Source organism: Lotus japonicus, chromosome 1 (genome assembly GCF_012489685.1).
Source record: "Lotus japonicus ecotype B-129 chromosome 1, LjGifu_v1.2".
In the NCBI taxonomy this organism is placed as follows: domain Eukaryota; kingdom Viridiplantae; phylum Streptophyta; class Magnoliopsida; order Fabales; family Fabaceae; genus Lotus; species Lotus japonicus.
Window position 1 is genome coordinate 9,811,259 of NC_080041.1, and position 12,268 is coordinate 9,823,526.

Genomic DNA, 12,268 nt, shown 5'->3' on the forward strand with positions numbered 1-12,268 from the left:
GATTATTGCGGAAGGATTGAGTGGGATGCTACGAAAAGCCGTTGGGTTAAACAAATTTGTGCCGTTCAAGGTTGGCTTGGACGAGTCTGTGGAGGTGGCTCTCCTTCAATTTGCTGATGATACCATCTTCATGGGTGAGGCATCCATACAGAATATCTTTGCTGTGAAGAGTATACTTCGTTGCTTTGAACTGGTGTCTGGCTTGAAGGTTAACTTCTGTAAGAGTAAAATTGCAGGTATATGTGTTGAGAATAATTGGTTGGCAAGTTCTGCCTCTATCTTGTTATGCCAACATATGAATATTCCATTTATCTACCTTGGAATGCCAGTGGGGGATAATCCGCGAAGACTATCTTTCTGGGATCCTGTCATTAGTAAATTACAGAGCAGGCTCTCAAAGTGGAAACAACGACACTTGACGTTTGGAGGAAGAGTATGCTTGATAAAAGCAGTCCTGTCTTCCCTACCTTTATTCTTTATTTCTTTCTTTAAAATGCCAGCAGGGATCCTTGATAGGTGCAACCGTATTCTGAAGCGGTTTTTGTGGGGAGGTGTTGAAGGGGATAGTAAAATTGCTTGGGTAAAGTGGTCTCCGATTTTTCGACCATTAAGAGAAGGTGGTTTGGGGATTATGGATTGGAGGAAGTTTAATTGGGCCCTCTTAGGTAAGTGGAAGTGGAGATTATTGAAGGAAAGAGGCAGCCTGTGGTGCCAAGTAATAGAAGCTAAGTATGGTGGTCAGGTTAGGCAATCTGATTCAATCTGGTGGAAAGATTTGAACTCAGTTTGTGATGAAGGGAACTGGTATAAAGATGCCATATGCAGGCGTGTTGGTGATGGAAGGGATTTCTTATTTTGGGAGGACAATTGGTGGGGTGTTGACAAGCTGAAGACAGTGTTCAGTCATTTATTTAATCTGTCTACACAGAAGACTGCTTCAATTTTTGAGATGGGGGAAATGGGAGTTGATGGCTGGCGCTAGAACTTCTGCTGGAGCAGAGTTCTTTTTTACAGAGAGCAGCAGAAAGTGGATGATCTCAGAAACCTCTTAAGAAGCTTTCCTCCAAAGTTAGATCAAAGTGACTCCTGGGTGTGGATAAAGGAAGGTTCTGGTGCTTATACTGTCAGGTCTGCTTATGAAGAATTATGCGGGGTTAATCATGTAGAGAATGAGGAGTTTTTTCACAAACAGTGGTCAACTAAAGCGCCGTCAATCCCACTAGCTTTGGCTTGGAGAGTTGGCCTTGGTCGAATCCCATGTAGGTGGGAGCTGGTCAGGAGAAACGCACTGCTACCTAATTTTGTTGTTGACTGCGGACTATGCTTGCAGGAGGTAGAATCATGTAACCATCTATTTTTCATCTGCCATATCAGTTGGCGGGTCTGGCAAAAAATTCTCAACTAGATTGGAATTGTTTCAATTATGCCTGTGGATCTTGTAACCCACTTTTTCCAGTTCCGTGCTTCTTTGGGAGGGGATGCTAAATCTGTGAAAGCGTTATCTGTTTTATGGGTTGCTTGCCTTAGCGCTATCTGGTAATCTCGGAACAATGCTATTTTCAAGAATGAGGAAGTGGACGCTGAAAGGATTTTTGAGCTAATTCAATTCCGCTCTTGGTTTTGGTTGAAGGCAAAGGAGAAGAATTTTTTAGTTTCTAATTTTGAGTGGGTGTCAAATCCTGCCTATTGCTTTAAATCCTTGATCTGATATGGTGTGGCTGATGAGTAGTTGTTGGGTGTGCTGCTTATTGATTCCTTTCTCATTTGTAGGGGACAGGTATTCTAGCTTTTTGAGGGGTTGGTTTATTAGTTTGTTATATCTGATTATTTTTCAACTTCTTTTATCTTGTAATCTTGTTACTTTCTATCTTGTATTTGGGTAAGCACCCCTTGTGCTTTATTTGAATACAATTGGTTTATCAAAAAAACCTATTGACAAAAAAAAAACACTAATACCTATTGATCTAAAATGAAAAACTAATATTGACCAGAAAAAAAAAATGAAAAAGTAATACCTAATTGAAGAAGAGTAATGTTATTTTGATGTAAGAGCTTTTTAGGATATTTTTAGTATTTTAGTAACTTTATTTATTTGTGGTTGGATCTTTTAATTTGTAAATTTTATTAACTTTTGATTAGGATCTTTTTATTTTCAGAATATGATCTTTTTATTTTAGAATAGAATATTTTAGTTTCATCAGGGTTTTCCTATTTCTCTATTTAAGCAGTTGTAAGGCATGAGCCATTGTAAGTTTTTGATAATAAAATTCAAGAGGTTTCTCTCAAACTCTGGTGAATTTCAGTTTATTAACTCTGGTGGATTCCAGTTTATTTTCTAGGGTTTTAGCGCTGGCTATCTCCCTTTATGGTGGATTCCAGAAACCTTTTCCTTTAGGATTTCCTAGTACGACTTCTGCTGCATCAAGTGGTATCAGTGCAGGTTTTTCCTGTCTCTTTTCTTTGCTTGATCAATCATGGAAGATCAACCAGTGACCAAAGCAGACCTGAAGGATGTTACCGCGGCTTTTACCGCGGACCTAACTGCTATGACACAACAAATGACACAACAAATGGCGATGTTCACGACGGCTATATCGGCGCATTTCAACAATACCAACAACGGTAACCAGCGACGAGACATGAGAGGAAAACCACATAGGTTTCCGCGCGACAACAATAACAATCGTTCCGCTATATACTTACCTTCCCAATCCTTACCTTCACCATCTGTATCTCATCCTTATCACCAAGTTCAGTACCCAACCTCTAAAACCACCGAAACTCGACACTACCAACCTGCTACACCCAACCTTATCAATCTTCACCTCGACATATCACCGACTGCAGATCCAATTTCCTTGCCACAACCCCTACCAAAATCCACATCAAATTCATGTTCATCTGCCAGACCTATGCACGCAAATTCGTCGGAATCGGATTCTCAAATTTCATTTGTGCCATCCTCTGTTGTTGGCCCGGAAGATGAGGTAAAAACGTTGATGGATGATTTGTGCAACGAGAGCACACCAACACACAGTTCTCTTCTATCTAGATATGACGACATTCCAGAGGTTGCACCCCATGTTATATCTGAGGTAGACACCTCTGTCAATTTGGGCATCGAGGCAGTAGTCACACCTTACAACCCAACACTTATGGTTGTGCCTCAGGTTCGATTTGTCCTTGTTCCCAAGTTTGCACCCCATCTGTTTGGTAATATGCCTGAGCAAGAGGAAGTGCAACCCAACTTGTCTAACTCGCAATTCACACAATTGATTCCATGCCACTAGAAGTTGTTTCAATCACTGCTTGTTCATCCAGAAAACACTCTTTCAATTTCATGGTATTCGGCGAAAACAATTTAATCCTGGCATGAACAAGATGGACGCTAGTGTTTCAAAACAGGAGTCTCCACACTCTTTTCCATGTGCTTTTATTAGATATTCAACACTCACTCTCTTTGGTTTAATTTGGAAGCCTTTTGATCCAGGTATTTTGAGGCAGCTGAAGTCCTTTATCGTGATGAGAACTCGGGGTCGAGTTCTTCACAAGAAGAGGAGACTGATGTAGGAGCTTTTTAGGATATTTTTAGTATTTTAGTAATTTTAATTATTTGTGGTTGGATCTTTTAATTTGTAAATTTTATTAACTTTTGATTAGGATCTTTTTATTTTCATATTAGAATCTTTTTATTTTCATAATAGGATCTTTTTATTTTCATTAGGGTTTTCCTATTTCTCTATTTAAGCAGTTGTAAGGCATGAGCCATAGTAAGTTTTTGATAATAAAATTCAAGAGGTTTCTCTCAAACTCTGGTGGATTCCAGTTTATTTTCTAGGGTTTTAACGCTGGCTATCTCCCTTTCTGGTGGATTACAGAAACCTTTTCCTTTAGGATTTGCGCTGGCAATCCTAGTACGACTTCCGCTGCATCATATTTTTTCTTTCCTCATGTAAAAAAAAGAGTAATGCTATATTAGTAAGATAATTTCAGCATAAGCATTCCCCTCCCGAGGAGTGTGATACAGATTAACCTGCCAAGCGAGACCCAAAAGATCCTTCATATCCCAAATGAGGGAAGCGTACAAGTGCCTCGACGAGGGATCCGAGTTCACAAGATTCACAGCATGAAGAGAATCGGATTGGCATTCCATTCCACTACACGAGCTCCACGGTCCCAAGCCAACCGCAAACCATGATAGATAGCAAGCAATTCTTGTGTTGATTTCTAGGCTAAATATGGTGTACAGTAAGATCATGCGCTTGTTACTATTGAGCAGCCTTTGGCGGGGATGAGTTTACTGTTGTTGGTTGATGCCATGGGTGTCTCTTCCGTAAGACTTAGCTCGAGTTTCCCGTTTCTTATTTTTGTTTTACGAACAGTACAAAAAAAAATAGGACAAAACTTATATGCAGTGCCATTTGTCCTGTTTTTGCTGTTGGCCACTTACAATTAAACATTTGTATTATTATTAGAAGCACGAAACCAAATAATAATGCGTTGTTAATCAGTCATTGGTAGTTCGACGGAAATCATGAGACGACGGTGATGAGAGAACCATCTTGTTTCAGTGTTTGAGTTTCCCCAGTATTCTACCCCATGTGTGTTTATTTAATGTCTCTCTTATATGCATTGTATTTTCTTTGCGGAATCCAGCCTTATTGTTAGATGTTTTGGATGTGAAGTGTGGATTTGGTGCCAAGAAAATTAAGCTACAAGCTAGTTGGGAATTTTAACTGGTATTGCATTTGGTGATTGTTGCAACTATTTGATTTTGATGCCCACTGCTTGGTGATATGAGGGTGTATTCGATGATGCAAACATGACTATTTCATCACATTCTTTTGGCATTCCTTTTACATCACTAGGTTCCCCGCTATTTTCCCCTTACTTGGAGAATTTATTATCAATTTATTTTTTTGATAGAAGAGAATTTATTATTAAGGCTCAGTTAATGAGGTGGTTTTTGCATATTGTTTTGTAATTAATAAGATGAAAAGGAGATGAGAAGGCCAACTGTTTTGTATACTCACCTTGTACTGGTTTGTTACTACTTACTACCATGTGTAGGTACCGATGTTTGTGGATTCAAATAGACAGAGCATAGAGATGTAGTCATCCATATGTAGTTTGCAATTCAAGGTAATTCTTTTTTAACTGATTAACAATTGGTGTATAATAGTGGTGGTTTAGCGTTATTTTAAATGTTCCTTACTAATGGTATCAACATCCTTATATGTCCATACTGCGAAAGATTAAGCACCCCAAAATTATTAGAAACCTGATGATAATACATGTATATTATAGTAGATTAATGAAATTGGTAACTCTATTCTATAACAAACAAGCAGACCAAGAGTAGAGAAGTTGTTGCGTCACACATTCAAACAAGCTAATTAAGCTTCCTGAGCTGAGCTTTGATGGAAGAAATTATACACTGGTATAGAAATTTTCTCAGAAGGTGTAATAGCACTCTTGGTTTTCTGAAATACATTATAATCCTATGTCTTATTAAATGATTTTTCTTCTCACAGTCTCATTACAGATGCTAGCCAAAGAAAATATCTGGAACAAGAAAAAGTTTGACAGGTTAAAGTTGATTATTGAAGTATATTATACTTCTCGTAATGCGATATGGTAATTGATTTCTAGGGCGATCTTCGTGGATTTGTTTTACTGATGTGACTTAAGTTTTATCCTTTGTTGGTATGGAGTTAAAGTTGATGCATGGTGATGAAATAAAATGTGAATTTCTTTCCAATTTTTCTTGAAATAAAGAAGAATTTGCCTAAATATTTGTACATTTTATAATATTATTTAACTCATATTAAGCAATTCTTAGGTAGTGGAATTATATGCTTCGGATTATACTAATATTGGAAAAAATGCAACTCAGTATAATACAAATAGATTATTTTTAAGAGAATAGTTATACAAGTGCTTCTTCTCCCCCTAGAGGGACTTTACCTGGGAATTGGGTTTGGGGCCCTCCCTATGGGACTCCGCGCCCCACCTCTTTTTTTTTAACCCATAAATGTCTCACGGAACTTAAACTTCCGTATTCAATAAAATAGAATACGGGAGTTAAGCTTCCGTATTTAACTCTGACAGTCATCACCTTTTCCACCATTACTCCTCCCTCCACCAACCCCTCCACCATTACTCTTCCGTCACCAACCCCTCACCAGCCCCCTTAACCCCCCCCCCTCAATGCCTCCAGACCACCCTCTCTCTCACCCTCTCCTACCTCACTTTCATCCTCACTTATATTCTTCCTACCACCACCACCAACTCCTTCATTGGCAAGCTCTCCACCATTGGATGCAAAAAGATAGCATTTGAGGTAAGTGTTGTTGGTTGTTTGTTGTATGTTGTTAGTTTAAGTAGTTGAAGTTGTTAGATTAAGTAGTTAGATTAAGTAGTTTAAGTAGTTAGAATGATGATTTTCTGAATTCTGAGACGTGATCAAATACGGAAGATAAATTTCCGTAGTAAATACGAAAATTTATATGCCGTATTCAATACGAATTATAAAGTTCCGTATTCAATATGGATAATAAAGTTCCGTATTCTCTTCCAGGAAAATGGCAGAATCATTTTTCTTTCGTGAATCACAATTGATTGAAGTTGGATTGAACAATGCTCAACCTGAAGAGGCCACTACAGAGGTGCCACCACCAGCATTTGTACCCCCGTGTATAAGTATAGATGTCTCGCATTTATTTACAACTGATCAGGTATTCTTTGAACAGATTTTTGCATTGTTTTAAAAGTGTAATATATCAATTCTTATTATGTCTTGATCACACTTGTTTATGCCTTGTTTGTGTGTTGGGTATGCATCATTGAACAGATTTTCCCTACCCGTGATGATCTTATCAATTGGGTTCATGGAATTGCGATTGAAAATGGATATGTTGTGTTGATCACAAAGTCAGATAGCGATGGGAATGGAAGCAGAAAAGCTTATGTCATGTTGGGGTGCGAGAAGCATGGTAAGTATGTTCCCTACAGAGACTCTGACCTTGTTCAAGGAACGGGAACACAAAAGACAGATTGTCCTTTTAGACTAAAAGGACGACCTATGAAAAATGGCATAGATAGAAATTGGCGGCTAAAGGTGATGGAAGGTACACACAACCATGAACCAGCTAGGTCACTACTTGGCCACAATTTTGTTGGTCGTCTAAATTCCGAAGAGAATGAGCAAGTGGAAAAAATGACAAAGAGTTGGGTTCCACCGAGAAAGATGCTGTTGACTTTGAAGGAAAACAATCCTTTAAACTTGACTACCATATCTCAGATTTATGGTGCTTGCAAGAGGTTAAGAAAATCCCTCCGCGGGTCATTGACAGAAATGCAACACTTGTTGAAGAAGTTGGACGGTGACAAGTACGTCCACTTTGAAAGACATGAGCCTGGATCGGAAGTCATTAGGGATGTATTTTGGGCTCATCCAAATGCTATCAAACTGTTCAACACATTTCCATATGTAGTGATTATGGATTGCACATACAAGACAAACAAATATAAAATTCCCTTGCTTGAGATTGTTGGACTGACTTCCACATATAAGACATACTCCATAGCCTTTTGCTACATTGTTAATGAGGGCACAGATGACTACGTTTGGGCACTGGAGTGTATGAAGTCTCTATTAGCTGATCAAGCCATGTTGCCTAAGGTGATTGTTACTGACAGGGATCTTGCCTTATTGAGTGCTGCTAAGCAAAGCCTTCCCAACACTACCCATTTATTATGCTTGTGGCACATCAACAAGTGTGTTTTGGCAAAGTGCAAACTCTATGTTGGTACAGATGATTTTGCTGAATTGGTTATGGGGAAGTGGAGAGAGGTGGTGGATGCTGCAACAGTTGAAGAATTTGAAGTTCAATGGATGCAATTGTTTAATATGTGCAAGGACAAATACAGAAACTTTACCTCCTATTGTTCTACTACATGGTTGGTCCACAAGGAAAAATTTGCCAATGCATGGACAAATCATGTGATATGCACTTTGGAACAACAACAAGTAACAGGTACAAAAATTATATGAGCTTAATTTATGCCTTGTTATATGTTTTTCATTTGATAGATTGTTTACATTGGAGAGTTAATAAGATATCTGTTTGTTGTTTGCAGGGCTGAGGGTGCACATGCCAGTTTGAAGAAGATGCTGCGGGATTGCAAGGGTGACCTGGCCACTTCTTGGGATGCGTCGCATAGTTTGACATGTAATCGACATACTGAAATATTAGCATCGTTTGAGCGCAGTATTCACATAATTGATCACATTTTCATGTGCCCATTTTACACAAATATTAGAGGATTTGTGTCAAACAAATGCCTGCAGCTCCTTGATGCTGAACATATAAGAATGAAGTCCTACGGCGGATGTGATTGCTTGTTGAGAGAGACTCATGGACTACCTTGCGGTTGTGAACTTGCAGGTCACCAGTCAACCACTCTCTTGTCAGTTAATTCTATTTCTTATTGAAAGTGACACTTTTGTGAACTTGCAGGTTATGAAAGAATTCCATATGAGGCAATTCATCCATTCTGGAAGAGACTGAGTTGGGAGCATGTACCTGAACCTGTTGCAGATACTATCAGCAACCATATTTGCGGCATGAACCATGGAGATATGCAACCAGAAGTTGAGGCATTGACACATTATTTCAGTTCTTTGGATACTGGAGGGCAGAGTATGGTAAGGAGGAAGCTTCAAGCGATCTATTGTCCTGAAAGCAGTTCACTTTGTACTCCTGAGGTTCAGATAAGGTCCAAGCGCACTCTTAAGGCGAATGAAAGAAAACCACCCAAGGTTAAAGCAATAGGATCCTTGACTCGTGATCCTTCAGGTTTTGAACATGTTGATAGGGAGATCAAAGAGGCAAAGAAGGCTTTGCAACCACCAAAGAAGAAGAAGCGTGTGAAGAAGTCTGATACAAGCTATTTGATGGGTAATTTTCCATCCTTTTTCCACCCATATATACACACAGTTCAGAATGTTGAGGATGATGGTAACTGTGGCTATAGAGCCATTGCTGCATTACTGGGACTGCCATCAGGTGAGGAAGGTTGGTCATGGGTTAGGGAAGCATTGATAGACGAACTTGAATGACACAGAGGGTTGTATGATGAAATGTGGTCCAGACATGTGGTTAATGCCTTACATTCCCGACTCACTCTTCCTCCTGGTCATCCGGCTACCGAGGTTAAATGGATGCAACTGCCAGAGATGGGATACCTTGTAGCAACCAGGTTCCAAGTGGTTTTCATATCCATCTCCTCTAGGGGTTGTTGGCCATACCTTCCACTAAGAGGAGAAGGTCCACCTCCTGTACATCGTGTTATAGCTGTTGGTCATGTGATAAATCACTTTGTACAGGTATTTTTTTATTGCGTTACACTAATATCCAATTTGTGAATAAATTTGTTGTATTTGCAAGTTATCTAATTTTATTGTTATTCTCTATAATGTAGCTCCATCTAACTCCTGGACATTCTATGCCGCCAATTGCTCTCCAGTGGGAACGCTATATTGATCCTATATCAGTAAGCTGGTGCGTCCCATATGATACACGTTTACGCAGGTTCACATCATAATTCGAAGCTTGGCTTGTTACTTTTGGTGTTCCTCTTAGTCACCAAAGCTATGTAGACATCACCTCAGACTGACACCACACTTTGTGTAATATTCATTTGTAAACGCTCTGTAATATTAATCTGATGGGCCTTGCCCTTATGTTGTTCATTGCTGCTTTTAATAATAGTAATTTGCTGGTCATTGTTATATTGATGGGCCTTATTATTTTGATGGACATTTTATATTAAACATCAGTTGATTGAAACAGCATCAGGGATAATTAACATAGACAACCTGACATTTTCATCAGAGTCCTGTCATTTCCAAGCACTCCATCATCAGAGTCATGTCATTTCCAACCACTCCGTCATCAGAGTCTAGTCATTTTCATCCACTAAATGACGAACTTGAAACCTGACATTACTCTCTACCACCAAACAACCCCAACCACACTTGTACTATCCACCAAACACCATAAATCTTTTAACCATTCTGCTATAAATCTCTTTGGTTTCCCTATTCGTCTTCTTCATCCCTTTCTTCCTGTCTTGCAACGAAGTTAAAAAAAACATACCATGGAACAGGACCTGAATGCATTCGTCCGCCGTTGCAAACGTCAAGGCAACACTTCTAGCAGCTCTCGTCCTCTCATTCCTGGCCCAGCTGGCGCCGTCCAGGCTGCCATGTATGCCCGTAGATCCAACACTAACACACTACTCATTCCGACCCAAGAAATTGTGAGGCGTGCGCTCGAAGACAGATCAACATAAACTGATCCTGATTTCAATTCAAATGCTTGGCTTTCAGCCCTGCAATTGGTGGAATCTGCCATTCCGCTGGGCACGATCACAACGAATGTTGAGAGAGTAGAGAGTGTTGTTGCTGTTATTAAATCATGCACTCCCAATGGTTTCGGAGATGCCAAAGTTACCCTCAAGGTATTTCCTCGCTTTTGTCCAGGTTCTTTAACCGTACATTTTTTGCCTCCCTTTCTCTCACGATTGCATCGATTTAGGACCCTACGGGCACCGTTGACGCGAGCATCCATCGCAAGGCGTTCACTGACAGCGAATTTGGAAATGTCATAACTGTTGGATCTGTTCTCGTTCTCCAAAAGGTCTATCATCTCTTACCTAAACATTAATCTTGCTTCCTTTGAACAAGTACGCATGGTGGGTTTTAAATCTGCAATTTACTTGGAGGTTGCTGTGTTTGCACCGAGTAAATCTGTTCGTTATCTGAATATAACGTTGCCCAACGTAGTCAAAGTATTTCCACAGGATAACGGACCACACGACTTCATCGATATCACTAAGGATTAATTTTGTTTTCGTGTTGCTTCTGAATAATTTCGTGTACCCTTTGAACTGCTTGCCATGGATTATTTATGTTACTTATCCTGCCTTTCATTATAAGAGTCTAAATATAATAAGTGGAAATAGAAAGCATGGTTAATATAAAGAGAGTCCATACAAAGCGTCACATGTCATAATATAAAAGTACACAAAAAATATACAAATATACAGTCAATCACTCGCCACGACCCCTACCGCCCCCCCTACGACCTCTAGGTCCACGAGCTCTGCCTCCACGAGCGCCCTCTGCAGGTGCACCATCTCCACGGGCTCTGCCTCCACGGGCTCTGCCTCCACGCGCTCTACCTCCACGACCTCTGCCTCCTGCAGCTACAGCTCCTCGGACAGCAGCAAAGGCTACTCCCTGGGTACCGATGAAGGCACTAGATCTAATAAGATCCAGTGCCCTCTCAGTGAGGGATCGGGAATGCGTGCCCACTGCAGGAGCATCTGGCACCTCGAGTGACAGCTCCAACAAGTCCACGGCCCGACGCATAACAGTCTGCAAAAATAATGTACATACATTAGATACAAATAAAATATCATGAACAAAAAATCACAATTGAATGGAAAATAAAATTCAAACTTACCACCGCACTGAACTCCTCCCTCCTATCATCAGGGATGATGAACCGATGGGACACAGCGCTGTACCACCTCATGTAATCCTCCACAGCCTCTCCCGGATATGTAGCAGGGATCCCCTGAGGGCGGAGGTGCGGCGCAAACTCAGCATAGGCAGCATCTGCGGTCTCAGCAAGGGACCCAGTCGTCTGGATCTCAGAGGGGTGTCGAGGGACATCCTGTATGTAGCCAAACTGGCGCAGAACCCTCTCTGGTAAATGTCGTCGAACAACACGGCCAAATGGCGTCCGGATGTAGCCAGAATACATGGCCCTCTGATCCCGTGGTCGATGAGCCCGATGGTCCTCAAATGGGGTCCATATAATGTCATCCACCGTCAGCTCATCGAGCATGACTCGCCTCTCATCGAGGCCTGCATGCCCGACCCGGGACGTAACCCACCGTCGCGCCCTAGGCTGGTCCTGCGAGTAGTCCGGATCCGCCCTCCGGATAATGACGCGGTCAGAAAGGTACTCGTAGGCCCATCCTAGCAGGAGTGAGCTGAAACCTCCCATTTGGGCCGTCCCCCTCCTGGACGCTCGATCAAGCTGGTCGTACAACGTAGCGAGCGCAATCGCGCCCCACGCGTACTCGGACACTCGACCGAGATCCTGCAACATACCTATCCAGTAGACGGTCGTGTGGTATCCACCGCTCTTGCTAGCAAAGAGCGTCGCGCCTAGCTGGTTCACCAGCCAAA

At 41.0% G+C, this 12,268-nt stretch overlaps 1 protein-coding gene across 1 annotated transcript; it reads right to left on the reverse strand.

The window, feature by feature from the left end:
• Positions 1 to 10,979: 10,979 nt before the first annotated feature.
• On the reverse strand, positions 10,980 to 12,268 carry LOC130719679 (protein MAINTENANCE OF MERISTEMS-like). Its single transcript, XM_057570314.1, has 3 exons — positions 11,535 to 12,268; positions 11,317 to 11,446; positions 10,980 to 11,008 (listed from the first exon to the last, which is right to left on the reverse strand). The coding sequence occupies exons 1-3, from the start codon at positions 12,186 to 12,188 to the stop codon at positions 10,980 to 10,982; spliced, it is 813 nt and encodes a 270-aa protein (XP_057426297.1). The 5' UTR covers positions 12,189 to 12,268.

Bases quoted from the DNA above. Each gene is read 5' to 3' on its own strand.
- LOC130719679 (XM_057570314.1), bottom strand. From the start codon at position 12,188: ATGTTGCAGGATCTCGGTCGAGTGTCCGAGTACGCGTGGGGCGCGATT. The intron at 11,447-11,534 runs GTAAGTTTGAAT...TTATTTTTGCAG, and splicing joins GGGAGGAGTTCAGTGCGGTG to ACTGTTATGCGTCGGGCCGT. The intron at 11,009-11,316 runs GTACCCAGGGAG...TATTATATTTAG, and splicing joins TAGATCTAGTGCCTTCATCG to ACTCTTATAATGAAAGGCAG.